The 15,299-nt window shown below is 35.8% G+C and overlaps 1 protein-coding gene across 2 annotated transcripts; it reads left to right on the forward strand.

The window, feature by feature from the left end:
• The first annotated feature begins 1,534 nt into the window (after positions 1-1,534).
• Positions 1,535-15,016, forward strand: LOC122008617 (kinesin-like protein KIN-14B). 2 transcript variants are annotated; one of them, XM_042564413.1, is made up of 12 exons: positions 1,535-1,625; positions 1,733-1,975; positions 2,060-2,143; positions 2,218-2,388; positions 2,478-2,584; positions 2,648-2,820; positions 2,893-3,054; positions 3,140-3,355; positions 3,453-3,490; positions 3,581-3,708; positions 13,520-14,603; positions 14,718-15,016. In XM_042564413.1, the coding sequence occupies exons 2-12, from the start codon at positions 1,792-1,794 to the stop codon at positions 14,831-14,833; spliced, it is 2,463 nt and encodes an 820-aa protein (XP_042420347.1). In that variant the 5' UTR covers positions 1,535-1,625; positions 1,733-1,791; the 3' UTR covers positions 14,834-15,016. The 2 variants fall into 2 exon arrangements, with proteins under 2 accessions (XP_042420347.1, XP_042420346.1); XM_042564412.1 differs by lacking the exon at positions 1,535-1,625 and having other exon boundaries at positions 1,669-1,975.
• Positions 15,017-15,299: the final 283 nt, after the last annotated feature.

Raw genomic sequence — 15,299 nt, forward strand, 5'->3', positions numbered from 1 at the left:
TTACAAACCCTAGCCCATGCTTCAAGCCTTCAACGCTGCCACTGTAAACATCTAGTGGAAGGAGGTTGAAGGCAACGAGCCGACGACAAAAAGTTGAGGGTAGAATAGCGTGGAGAATTTGATAAAATCGTCACTTTAATGGTCCTTCTAGGACAATTCCATAGATCTAGAAGGAGGTAAATTATGAGGGTATTTAATCTAGCATAACGATACTTTGCATGAGGAAGATTAGACACCCATATTTTGCACACTCATTGGAAATAAATTTTAAAATCTATTGAAGTAATCATCTATACAAGTACTAACTACATCAATCAATCCATAGGGGTATCTATAAATACATTATGTTAAAGTAATGAAATCATTATCTTAACTATTCCTCTAGAATGACCTCATGCTGGGTAGAAGAAGGCAATTAAGGAGGACATTTGCTTAGTACAATGATCCTTTATCGAGGAATCAAGCACAAAAGTTATTAAAGTATCCATTTACATAGGTAACAACTGTGTAAACAAGTAGGACGCATAAATGTAATATGTTTGTGGGTGAATGTGTGTCAGTTTGCCTGACGTCCTCATTTCATATGCTCAAGGAAATTTATTTCGCAATAAATAGGGTCATATAATACTATAAATGCAGAAGAGCAGAGCCATGTGCCCCCAAAACAACAGTATTAAATTGGTACAGTCACACTGTCAGCAGTGAGATACCTGATCTGTTTGGGGTTCGGCAGTAGCTCCTCAGTCCCCACTCCACCGCAAGTGGGACATTAATTATATTCTTCAGCCTCAGCTTGTTGTGTTAGTGTTCACGGGTTAAATCTTGTGCTGTGGTGGGGTTCGTCCCATGCCATCACACCATATCAATTCAATTCAATTCTGTATCGGAAAAAGGACGATCATTGAGACGAGAAAGAAAAGCACCTTACAAGACCCCTTCCCCTTAGCACCCTTGTACTGAGATAGCAATGCTGCTTTAAATACATGTGATATGATGATCAAGTTAAACCTTAGATTAGTAGTCAATTTTGTCGTGTTTGAAAGCACTCATTTATGGATGCCGATATGCGACCAAGCAGAACAACATATTATCAGAATACATCCACTGGAAATATTTGCTATTCCAAACAATAATTTAAAACAAAGACAACGAGTAACCCGCCATATTCTATATGCTTTTTAAATTTGCCGTGGGAGTTCCACCGATGACCACTATGCTATCGATACTCCGATTGCAGTTCCAAATTCCACATTGACCTTCTTACATATTTGCAACTTCCTCCTACAAATAAAATTGCTAATTCGCTCTCAATTTACAAATAATTTTCATTTATTCGACGTATATCCAAGAATAGACGGACTCGGGGAAACTTTATGTGCGTTGGGAAGCCTTTGTCCTGTAACTCTGCTCGCCTACTCTCATGTCACTTTCTGATTGACATAGTAACCATAGATGCCTCAATATTAAATTTCTTGTGATCACGCAAGTTTCTATCCATGAGTATCATCTTGACCCGGTGTTGCTTTTAGTTTAATGAATACATGCAAGGTCAAAGATTAATTTTGACTGGGAAAGAAGAATGCAATCGGGAGTTTGGAGTAGCTAGGATTGAACTTTTCTTCTCGGTAAGGTAGCCTAATTCCTTGGAGTTTGGTGGGATTTGTATCTCGATCGCCTGCCTTGCACATGAGACGGGAGATAAAATTATCATTTCTCATCTTTCTTGGAACAGATTGGGTGCTCGTGGATATAACTACCAACTGCCAATTGCTCTCTTCCTTTTGCACTAAAATGGACGGAGCAGTGGACAAAGATTCGAGCGACGCTTTCCAAAGCCTGCCCGACTCCATCCATTCGCTTCGTCGATTCAACTCCAAGCTCACTGATTATTGGTTCGAATCAGTTTGCTGCATAATCAAGGAGCTGCAAGAAAGCAAGTCGAACGGCGACGACATGGAATTTACAAAGATTCAAGGTTCATCAAAAGGCAATATTTTTTGTACTTTCTTGCCACGAGTACTTCCTTGTAATTTCTCTTCTTCCTTTTTGTTTCGTGTAGCTGAGCTAGATTCCCTTCGATCTCAACTGAAAGAAATAGCGATACAGAGGAGACAAACACTAAATGATTTCCTTGATCTAAAAGGTAGCGGCAGCAGCTCGGATCCTGGAATTCGATGCTGGGTCTCATAGAAACAACTCAAACTTTTCTTGGCGCAGGAAACATTCGAGTATTTTGCCGCGTGAGGCCTTTGCTGCCCGAAGAGAGCTGCAGGATTTCTCCACCTTCCCTTCTCACTCCGGATTCAACAAGGTTGCTCTTGAGGGTTGGTGACAGAAGGAGCAAGCAGTACAATTTCGACAAGGTGTTCCATCCACAGTCAACACAAGGTGATACGATCGAGAGACGTCCGCATTCATGTAGAATTGTCGAGCATAATTAAAACGATGAACATTTTGCTTTTTTTCATAAATTGCAGAGGAAGTGTTTTCTGAAATTGAGCCAGTGATAAAATCCGCCTTGGATGGGTATAACGTATGCATCTTTGCTTACGGGCAGACCGGGACAGGAAAAACCTATAGCATGGTAAGATTGTCAAATTTTTCATGATGCTGTTCGATTAGCCTGAAAAAAAAATGATTTGTGCAGGAAGGAAGCAGAAGCAATCCAGGTATTGTGATTCGTGGGATCCAAGCACTGTTTCAGCAAGCATTGGAAAGCAACCATACATTCCAGTTCAATTTCAGCATGCTAGAGATCTACATGGGTGGCCTGAGAGATCTACTTGTTCCGCGAAGCTCCAAACAAAGAAAACCACCGGCGTAGGAACACTGACATCCCAAATATATCTATCTATCTATCTATATGCATTTCAAATTGTGTATTGTCTACAGCCTTTCAATACAAATGAACTCAAATGGAGGTGTGGAGATAGAGAATCTAGTGTCTGTTGAGGTTCACAACTTTGAGCAAGTTAAAACATTGTACAATCTTGGGAAAAGGTCACGGTCGACGGGTGCTACCAAATCCAATTTAAACTCAAGTAGATCTCACTGGTAATTATTCTATGCATTGTTATTTAACTTATGGCTGCAAGTAGGATTGGAGCAAAAACTTGATTTCAATTTGTGCGCAGGACAGTCTTATCTGCATATCAATAGCCTGTGCTGGTGCGCCGGAGAGGCGAAAAGGGGTGAATAAGATTTGGATGATTGATTTGGGTGGAAGTGAGAGGCTTTTGAAGACACAAGCAACGGGCAGAAGATTGGAAGAAGGAAAGGCCATTAATCTTTCCTTGTCAGCCCTTGGAGATGTCATCAGCGCACTGCAACACAAGAAGAGTCATGTGCCATACAGGCATGTTAATTATATATCTATCTCAATCTTTCCCTTAATTCAGACTTGAATAGACTTTGAAGATTGAGATTGAGATTGATTCTTTCACATCGCACAGGAACAGCAAGCTTACACAAGTTCTGAGAGATTCACTTGGTAAAATTAAATTTCTCATGACAAGCAAAATCATGCATGGTTAACTGACCATTGAGACTTCTCACTTAATTATGCCCTTTTTCATGGTAGGATTTGACTCCAAAACCTTAATGTTCGTTCATGTCAGCCCCAAAGAAGAAGATTTATGTGAAACCATTTGTTCCTTGGGTTTCGCTGCACGAGCAGGAAGCATACACTTAGATAGCAAAGAATCACCGGTAACGTTTCTTCCATTTTCATCAAACTGCACTTTCTATATCTCTACTCTATCTTCCATATCTACTAGACAAAGTTAACGCATGACTCGCTATTTGAACTTCTGTGCACCAACCTTATCCTATGTCGAACTTCATGTAAAGCTATTGATGGAGTCGGACATAATAAAATTATAGAATTTAATGATAGTTCTGGTAAATCTAAGTCGCATGGATTCTAAGAGTTGTATAAGAATTCGTATATAGTAAATACAAGAATATATGAAGATGAATCTTCGTTTTCATCGAAAACATGACATAAGAAAATAAATATATAAACATAATGACAAATAACCTAATGAAGAGTCATATCTTTATCTTTTATCATTGTTTAGAAGATTCTGAGGAAGAAAAAGAAGTGGAACCAAATAAAGGAGGATCTTCCAAGGGACTTAGGGGATGACGACACAAAAAAATTTCTTGTCAATAGTGAATAAGAAATTAGGTCAAGATGATACCCTAAACCCTTGGGACCTCTCCTTGTATAGGCAATCAATCTGTTTATCAGCCCATAGATGATAACAGATCGGACTAAAGGGTTCTATACATTCATCCCACATCCAATAACTCGAAACCCACTAAACATAAGTTAAATCACTTTAAAGGGTTCGGATCATATTCACTATATATATATATATATATATATATATATATATATATATATATATATATGTGAGTTGTGTATGAAATACAAGTAAAACTATAGTTGATATCAAACTTTATTAGTACAAAATACCTATGTAAGCAATCTAGTTCATTAATTTCATTGGTATAAGACTAAAGAGGTCATAGTTACTGTATATAATCGTAATAAGCCCCAACAGTAATCACAATACCAATATCATTAACGATATAGATCAAGATGTGGATGTGTAGAGTGGAAATTACATGAAATATGATCAATACACGTCAATTTCAAACTGGTCCAAGGATGACTCAAAAGAGTCTGATCATATTTACAAAATACTTTATGTTAAACTACAATAGCAAATCATGATCAACTTTATGATTCCAAAGGAACCTATATATCATATTTACAAACACCAAATGTTAAACAGTAGCAATAAATCATGACATATTTTATTCAAAGTGTTAAACAAACAAAATACCCATGAATGTTTTGAACTTTAAGTACGTACAATAATCAAAACAACTATTTCTCTTTATTAATCAACATAGAGCAATAAAATAAATACAAACTCCTACTAGATGAGTTCTTCTTCCATAAGAAGGGCTCTCATATCCGCAACATGTGCATGAAACACCTTAGGCACCAAGCCTTTGGTGAGTGGATTGACCAACATGGAATCTGTACTGATGTACTTTACTGTGATCTGACAACTCTGAACTCTTTTTTTAACCGCTAGAAACTTGATGTTGATGTGCTTGGACTTCAACAAACTGCAGTTGTTCTTAGCATAAAGTTCTACGACTTTATTATCATAATAGATCTTCAGTAGCCTGTCAATGCCATCAATGATCTGTAATGTTGTGACGAAGTTCCGCAGCCAAATCCCATGATTGGATGTTATAGCATGCTAGCCACTCTACCTCCATAGTAGAAGTGACAACTAGTATCTGCTTGACGCTCTTCCAAGATATAACCCCTCCAACAAGCATGAAAATATAACCAGAGGTAGACCTCCTGCTATCCAAGCATCCAGTAAAATCGGAGTATGAATATCCAATCACCTCCGGTTGATCTGATCTTTGATACGTGAGCATATGTCCTTTAGTTCTTTACAAATACCGCATCACTCTCTTTATCGTTTTCCAGTGTGACGTTCTTGGGTTATTAACATATCTGCCTAACATTCACACTATAAATGATATATCTAGTCGAGTACAAACTTGTGCATACATGAGATTTCCCACTGCTGACGCATATGAGAATTTTTCCATCTCCTTTATTTCAAGTTCAAATTGTGGAAACTGCTACAGGCTGAACTTGTTACCTCTTGACATAGGTGTGTCACCGGGTGTACAGTTCTGCATACCATACCTTATAAGTAGCTTTTCAATATAGGCTTGTTCTGATAGCACGATAGATCTGTATGTCTAAAAAAAATATTGCACCAAGATCTTTCATTTCAAAATTACTAGATAGAAATGACTTGGTTTGAAGCAGCAGAATCTTATTATTGCTCGCAAGCAATCTATCGTCCATGTACAAAATAAGTATAACAAACTTACTTCCACTGAACTTGACATATATGACTGATCAACAGGGTTCTCTTTAAAATCATATGAGGTAACCACTTGATTAAATTTTCGATACCACTGATGGAATGCCTGTTTAAATCATAAATGAACTTCTTTAATCTATATACTAGGTGATTTGAGTCATTAGACTCAAAGTTCTCTGGTTGCATCATATATGTAAATTCCTCTATGTCTCCATTGATGAATGTAGTCTTTACGTCCATTTGATGTAACTCTAAATCATAATGAGCTACAAGTGCCATGATTACTCTAAGGGAGTCTTTTGTCGACAAAGGTGAGAAAGTTTTCTTGTAATCAGTGTCTTCTTTTTAATTGAATCCTTTAGTAATAAGACGAACCTTATGTTGGATCGAAAAGAATTTAGATATCTCCACAATGGCATGATATTGTCCACTTTGGGCCTAGGCCGTCATGGCTTTGCTCTTGGGCTCTACCCAAAAGGTCTCATACCAATGGAGATATCTTTTTCTCTTATAAACCCATGATCTTTTCCATGTATTTTCAATATGGGAATATGTTTGCAACCTTGCAACCCCAACAATCCCCCCTTCAAACAAAGGACCATAGGCTTCCCATGTCCGATCCTCGACCCACCAGGTCTTTCTGCCCCTCGGTCCACCCGACCTACTAGGACTTCCTTGCCTAGCCGCAACTAGGACTTTTTGCCTGGTGTCTGGTCCTCTTGATCCGAACATAGGAGCCCCCACTTTCTTTGTTCGAGGTCAATATTGTACCCACATGGCTCAATCAGACCATAGCTCTTGTGCACAGTCGGCGATTAAACCTTCTGGCAGTCCGGGCTCTGATATCAATTGTTGGATCGAAAAGAATTTAGATATCTCCACAATGACATGATATTGTCCACTTTGGGCCTAGACCCTCATGACTTTGCTCTTGGGCTCTACCCAAAAGGCCTCATACCAATGGAGATATCTTTTTCTCTTATAAACCCATGATTTTTTCCATGTGTTTTCAATATGAGACTATGTTTGCAACCTTGCAACCTTGCAACCCCAACACCTTATACTTGTCGACATTGCCCCTTGAATTCCACTTGGTTTTAAATATCTATTTACAACCAACGGGCTTCTTACCTTCAGGCAATTTAACAAGTTCTCAAACGTCATTGTCTGCATAGACTTCAACTCTTCTTACATAGCGATAATTCACCATTCAGGGTTAGAGCATTGTTTGACTTTTTGGAAAGATGTAGGATCACTTTCCAACCCTATCTCAAAATCATGCTCTTGGAGATAAACATAATCACGAGAATTAATGGTTCTCTGTCCCCTTGTGGATCGCCTTAAAGGCACTTGTATTTGAGATGATTGAGATACTTGCTCATCAATATAAGGTAATATTTCAATTTTAGTGGTAGACCCCTCCAATTGCATTGGAGAGGTCATGAGAATATCTTGATTTACTATACTCATTATATGTGTGATACCCATAATATGTAGTATAATAATCATACTGCTACTGATCGTACTAGTAGTGATCATAGGAGGATCGCCAATGCTTTTCTCAAAAGATACTTCCCTGATTTTATCACTCCCACTATCCTCAATGAATTTAGTGTTTCTCGTTTCGAAGAAAGATCTCTTAGAGGGATCATAAAATTTATACTTCTTTGATTTTTTAGAGTAACCTATAAAATTACAACTAACTGTTCTTGAGTCTAGTTTTCTTTTGTTAGGCCTGTACGGTCTAGCTTCAGCTAGACAACCCCAGACTAATGCTAGGCTTTCTACTAGTCCATATCTCAAATGAGATTTTAGTTACTACCTTACTAAGAACTCTATTAAGTAGTTAAACTACAGTCTTTAGTGCTTCACCCCACAAAGACTCTGGTAGAAAAGTGAAAGTCATCATACTTCTTATCATATCTTTTAGGGTACGATTGCTACGTTCAGGTACACCATTCTGATTGGGAGTACCATATATGGTATACTGATGCATAATCCCATAATCAGCAAAGTAATTCGCAAAAGGTCCTGGACATTGTTCACATGATCCATCATATCGACCGTAATATTCACCTCCACGGTCAGATCAGACGACTTTAATTTTCTTACCTAGTTGAAGTTCAACTTCAACTTTGAAATTTTAAGCATGTTCAAAGATTGTGACTTCTCATGAATAAGGTATAGATAACCAAATCTGTAATAGTTGTCTATTAAACTAGTAAAATATGTGTGTCTATTTCAAGATGTCTTAGGGAATGGTCCACAAATGTCTGTATATATTAACTTTAAAATGTCACTACAATGGCTAGCCCCATTGTTCCTTTTGTTAGTGGTCTTCCCCTTAACACACTCTATGTAGATATCAAAGTCTGGCACGTCAAGGGAATCGAAAATTTCATGTGACATTAACCTTTCTAGGTGTTATTTATATATATATATCCTAAACGCCTATGATATAACATGGAAGAATTTTAGTCAGTCAATTTACGTTTCGTACATATACTATGCATTATTACATTGTTAACCGTAGGAGTAAAGATGTTTAATTTATAAAGCTTATCAACCATTGAACCATTATCAATCAAAACTGAATTAAAGAAAATATTAAACATTCCATTTCCATATAAACAAGAATAATTTGATTTGTCCAAACAAGAAATTAAAATTAAATTCTATTTGAAAGATAGTACAATAAAAGTATTTTCTAAATCTAAATAGACATCAGTTCCTAAATAAGTCTAAAAACACCTATAGATTTAACTGCAACCTTCTTTCCATATCCCGTATAGATGTATCTTTCACCATCAAGCGGAAGTTGCCTCTTGAGACAAGTCTATATAGTAACACTTATGTGAGTAGTAGTATCAATATCTATCCACCAAGTGTCAGTGGATACAATAGCTAAATTGATTTTCGAACTAACAAATTTGAGAAGTTTACCTTTCTTTACACGCCGGTTGGTGTACTTGAGCTTTCACCATCAAGCAGAAGTCGGCTCTTGAGACAATTCTATATAGTGACACTTATGTGAGTAGTAGCATCAATATCTATCCACCAAGTGTCAGTGGATACAATAGCTAAATTGATTTTCGAACTAACAAATTTGAGAAGTTTACCTTTCTTTACACGTCGGTTGGTGTACTTGAGATAGTCTTTTTTCGTATGACCTTTCTTCTTGTAAAAGAAACAAGTAGATTCCTTACCCTGCTTCTTGTGCTCTTTATGGTCATTGCCTCCAGAATATGTAATTTGTTTTTCTTTTCCTTTGTTATTGATCGTCTTTCGCTTTTTGCTGCACTTTGAGAACCAGATGCTAAGTGAGCACTCTCAAATATCTCAATCTTTAATCTCACCTCCTTTTGCATACACTGAGTAATAAGTTCATTCAATGTCCACTTTTTCTTTTGAGTATTATATGATATCTTAAAAGGAGTGAACTGTGCAGGCAGAGACATCAAAACGAAATGCACTAACATACCCTCAGACATATCGAGTTTTAGTGCTTTCAGACTTGTCATTATATTGGGCAGCTCGATAATGTACTCCCTTATGTTTCCTTTACCATTGTACCCCATAGTTACCAACTTCATAAGAAGTGTGGTAGTCTCGACCTTTTCATTTGAGATGAATCGGTCTGCCAATTGGTTCAGAAAACTCCTAGTATCTCCTCCCTTTGTATTGAGCTCTTTATTAGTGATGGTATGGAAAGTCTCATGATACTCAGATACATGCGATTTCATTTCTCCCATAGCTGAAATTCAATCATCTGCTCTATAGTGCTAGCACTGATCAGAGGTGCGGGGTGATCATTCCTTAATGCAGAGTCTAAGTCCATGCAACCTAAAACTACGATCATGTATTATTTTCATTTAGCAAATTTCGAACTAGTTAGTGTTAAGATGTTATTAATGTTGGGAGTTACAGATGGCACTGAAATTACAAAGAGAAATTTATTTAAGCTCACGATTTAACTAAAGCCAAGAATATATAAACACCATAAAATAATGCAAATAAAATAAAATTTTAAATGTACATAAATGCGTTATTTATGAGATACCAAGTATAATGCAATATGTCTTCCTTTGGATCGACACATTATTTATTAGCGATACTCTATATATAACTCAAACTTTAATCAGTCATACAATGTGTCTTCCTTTATGCCGACCCATTGTGCATATAATATGATATTTTATATGAGTTATATTTTTGTCTATAGCTCACAACAACCTTAATCAGCCACATAATATTTCTTCCTTTGGGCAAATATATTTTGTGCATAATCTGAACAAAATAATATTTTGTTTCATAGTTGTAAGCTACCTTGTGCATATATATGACATAAAAATAACATTCTTTTAGGCCAATTACTTTTAGTATAGATATACGTGTAGATAGACACAAGAAAATTTTAGAAAATTAATTCGAATAGAAATTACTTAATCAGCCTTAACAACATAAAATTAGGATTTTTAATCGATTAATATCTTATGGTAATCGATTGGTATGATCCAATCGATTATCCCAATTAATCTGAAAGCCTACTATATGCGACTATATGATTATATATAGAATTCTCCCATAAGAAACTAAAACAATATAAAATTAAAAATGATAATCCTAGTTAGCCTCATTGACTATCTCTGGGGTGACCGGCCCGGTCCCACGGAAGTTTCCCACCGGCCACCAGGGTAAATCGGGAAGCGCAAGCGGCGACCAGCCAGAAGCCCAATATCCTTTGATTACATCCCCCCTCCCCATTTGGAGGAAAAATTACTGCAAAAATGCCGTAGCTGGGGTTCGAACCGCGGGTGCTTGGGAGACAACCTGGATGCCCTACCGCGACACCATGATCCCGGGGACAAAACAACATAAAATTAAGATTCTTAATCGATTGGTATGATTCAATCAATTATTCTAATTAATTTGAAAGTAATATGCGACTATATGATTATATATAACCCTATCTTTAAAAACTAGAGCTTCTTATAAATTTTATAATTAAATAATATGATTTAATACTAAATAATTATTGGCACATTAAAAAAAATATTTAATATATTTTTTTCCATTCAGTATTTCACGTTGAAACACTTAATTGTTTTTTTTTTTTTTTTTTTTTTTTTCAGAGAGCTACTTTTTCCACCCCACTGACATCCTCTCCTCCCCGGGCCCATCATAAAATATAATCATATTTACCTTTCTACCCTTTTCCTTATTTCTCATCCACGTTTTTTTATTCACGTCTTTTTTTTTAAATTTTTTTAATTAGTTCTGTTCTTTTAACTAATTTTATTTTTTATCACTTTTATTTTTTGAATAATTTTTTATTATATATCTTAATCTTTGTTTATTTTTTATCTTAGATTTTAAGAGTTTTTTTATTTGTAAAAATTTAAATAGTATAAAAATAAAAATTATATATATATATATATATATATATATATATATATATATATATATATATATATTATATATATATATATATATGTGCGCGCGCGCGTGTGAAATTAATATATATTGAGGGACAGTGCCACGTTTTATTTTGTTTTGTTTTATTTTATTGATTTTTGTTTTTTTAATCAATTTTTTTATAATTTTAATTCTTTTAATTTTTTTATTATATATTTATAATCTTTTGTTTATTTTTAAGTAGTAGATTTTTTCACACACTCCCTTCTCAGTCTCATCATATTATTTACCTTTATACCATTTTTTTATTTTTTAAGTATTTTCTCGACAAAATTGTCATGCTTTTTTTATATTTATAATATGAGATTGGATCTTTTGTCCTCAATTTTTTCTGTCTTCCTATTCCACTTGTTGCCTCGAGCTCATTACTAGCGGCCTCTGGTCGTCACCCCGACCAAAACTATACCCTAAGGGAAGGTGAACCGGGGTCGCTATCAGGGCGATTGACGTCGAAATTCGGCCGAATTTAAATAGGGACTCAGATCATCGACGAAGAAAAGTTTACTCAAATCTAGTCAAATTTCGGGGTTGATCATGTTGATGGCGACCGCATTCACTTTCCTCCTAGGATATAGTTTTAATCGGGGTGGTGGCCGGAGGTCACCGACAGTGCCGTCGACGATGGGCTAGGGTAATGAATGGGACATGGGGACAAGTGATATTGGGATAGAGGATTCAATATCTTATAATCTTTATTTTTTTAGATAGTAAATTTTAGGAGTTTTTATTTATAAAAAAAATTAAAAGTAAAATATGGATAAAAAATTGATGAAAAAATAATAAACAAAATTTATTTTAAAAAATAAAACTAAAAAGTAAATAAAATTGGAAAAAAATAAAACTAAGAAAGTAAATAAAATTGGAAAAAAAATAAAATAACTTGATATTTTAAAGAAGAGGGGGGTAAAACGGTCATTTAACAGGGGAGAGAAAGGGAGGTGGGCTGTCAGTGGGTGGGAAAAGCAATTTATTTTTTTTTCAACGTAACTGTTTCAACCTAGAGGAAAAGAAAAAAAATTGCATAAACAGTATTTTAAAAATAAAATAAAATAACGACGGTTTCGTCGAAACAGTATTTTTACGAAACAGTACGGACTGTTTAGAAATAAAAGAATTTGTTTTCGATTGAAAACTTAATCAAGTAAGAAAAAAATCTCAATTGATTAAAAAAATAATCTCAATAGAATAAAAATAATTTTAATCGATTATTAATTGATATAATAGTGAGTTTAAGGTTGTTAATTAATTAAATTTTAATTATTTTTATTTAAAATTTGGTAATTGAATAATTTTACCTAAAATTAGGTATTTTACATAAAATTAGGTTAAATAAGGTTAAATGGTGACCTAAAAATTCAAATTTTGAGTTGAAGAGAGTCTCTCATCTATACATACTTACAATAAAAAAAAGTTGTGATTCCAAATAAAGTACAAACAAAACTTTTAATATGGGACTAAACTTTCATTCACCATGGAGTTCATTTTTTTTTCACTTGCTTTTCAACCATCCTTCACATAAATAACGAGGAGGCGCGGTGAGCGGATGGCTGGCGGGCAAGGAGGCGTGGTGAACAATTTCGACGAGAGAAAAACTTATATTTAAAAAATAAAAAAAATATTAAAAAAATCAACTTTTGTAGATCGCGGATGAGTCCGCCGGCAACCTCCGGCCGCCTGGGTCAACCCACACTATAGCCCAGGGGGTGAACCTGTTGGGGATCGCGGCATGGGCGCGCCCGGCCGTCGGCCATCTATCCACCGCCGGTGCCCTCCGGCCGCCTGGACCCACTCACACTATAGCCCAGGGGGTGAACCCGTCGGGGATCGTGACATGGATTCCGCCGCTACCAGGTCCTTATTTTAACGTATAAAATCCTTTTATATATATATATTATCTTTTGAATATTACCTCGTGAATATATATTTATTTTATTGTTTGATTAATAGATGCAATGTATATACTATTCTGTCGTTTATATATACATTGACACGTTTCATTGAAGACTCTTTCTCATACATACCTAATTATATGAATTTCTTGGTTGTCTTTGAATATACTCTCTCATTGTATCATTGAATTTTGAAGGTATCAAATTCATTTAACTTGAAAACAGGAAATGCAAGCTAGGAAAGAGGTTGAAATGACTAAGCTGGAGCAAAAAATAAGAGAACTAGAAATTGAACAAAAGGATGTCCAAAGAGAAATCAAGAAGCTCAAGGAAAAACAGAATTCTCTCCTGAGATTAGATCAGCTACGCGATTTGGATATAACAGATTCACCACCTTTATCTGAAGAACTTCGCTTCGATGAAGCAATCATTCTTCGTAATGAGAGGATCTCCACACAAGCATCTCCTAAGATTCCTAGATTCATGAAATCAACAATCTGCAGTCAAAAGAGGATTAATTCAGTTCCCTTGCCTTATCTAAGCATACGAAAGAAACCAACAATCCCTTCAAAGGCGAGAAGGACAACTTCGCTTTATGCTGAATCTGTCCATTCCGAAGCAAATGATACAGTTTTGATGTCTGAATGTGACTCAAAAATTACCATGTCTACTAGCTACCCGGACGAGGCCCAAGACCCGGACGATGATATCGTATGTAGTCAAGACACATCAGATTATGAAATTAAACAAGTCATTTTCACTGACAAAGAGAAATTCCCACTAAGCACAACTTCTCTTCCTCATGGATGTTTGAATGAGGAAGGTATAAACGCAAAAGAATCGAATGAGAAACTGCATTCATCCATTGAAGATTGGCTTCATCAACAAATCATAGGGCAAACTATTACTCCAACCGCTTGTGGTAAAAGAGTGTTGGTCATTCCCATTGAGCAGAGCAATGACACTGGCAGCCAACAAAATGCAGTGAATGAGCTTAATCAAGAAGATAGCCAAAGTTTTGGTAACACAAATTCTGGCACAAACTCAGAGAAAAATTCAAATGGCGTATATTTTTTCAAGAGTATATCAGTAGATGAAGCCTCATCTGCATCGAAAGATCGTGATAGAATATACTGTCAAGACAAAGACGAATATAGTGATAGCTTCTCTCATGAAGATTTTCTGAAGGCTCAACTACAAGAAAACAAAGAAAAATCTTCCTTGCATTTTAGGGAGTCAAGACGATCAGTGTTTGTGACTCATCCATCACTACTGATTCAGCAGAACATGCACCAACACAAAGAACAAGGTAAACTACTTCAAAAAAATGTTTACTTATGGGCTACCTTTTTAGAATGTTATTCTTAGACATAAAATTGACTTATTGCTATCATCATAAACTAGCCTTCTCTTCTCACCTCAGGCCTAGGTTGGAGAATCTTGAAGACACTTAGAACATTGTGGATGATTGGCCTAGTACTCTTGGGCATTCGTAGTCTTGGATTGGGTTTGGACTTCTTCCATGGCTTAATGCTCTAAACGTCCATGCATTTTATCTTTGGAATCTTTGGACGAAGCATATAGATGGATGCAAGTTCTGTTGGTTCCAAATGTCACGATTAATTTTGTACAAGATCATACAAGTGAGCACTATTTGTATATATATAATTTATTTTTGTATTTTGATCTCTCTGTCTTTTTTACATCTTCATGCTTTGATATGAATATAAAACATGATTGTGGATCTGAGTGCAACACACTTGTTTTCAAAAACGTTTGCACATAATCGATTGGGATAAATCATGTGTGATGTCTTCTGTATTAATATATGACAAAGCATAGGGCAGATACATGAACAATATCAAGTATCAAAGCACATGTGAATACGTGTAAGCATCCCACGGGATGTCTAATTAATTTGAGGGTGACAATTTTGTCATAATTGAGTAAGAGATCAATAGGGTGCATGTCCTTCGGGAAAAAAATTCCTCCCACCCTCTAACGA

This window comes from Zingiber officinale, chromosome 8A, assembly GCF_018446385.1.
Source record: "Zingiber officinale cultivar Zhangliang chromosome 8A, Zo_v1.1, whole genome shotgun sequence".
In the NCBI taxonomy this organism is placed as follows: Eukaryota; Viridiplantae; Streptophyta; class Magnoliopsida; order Zingiberales; family Zingiberaceae; genus Zingiber; species Zingiber officinale.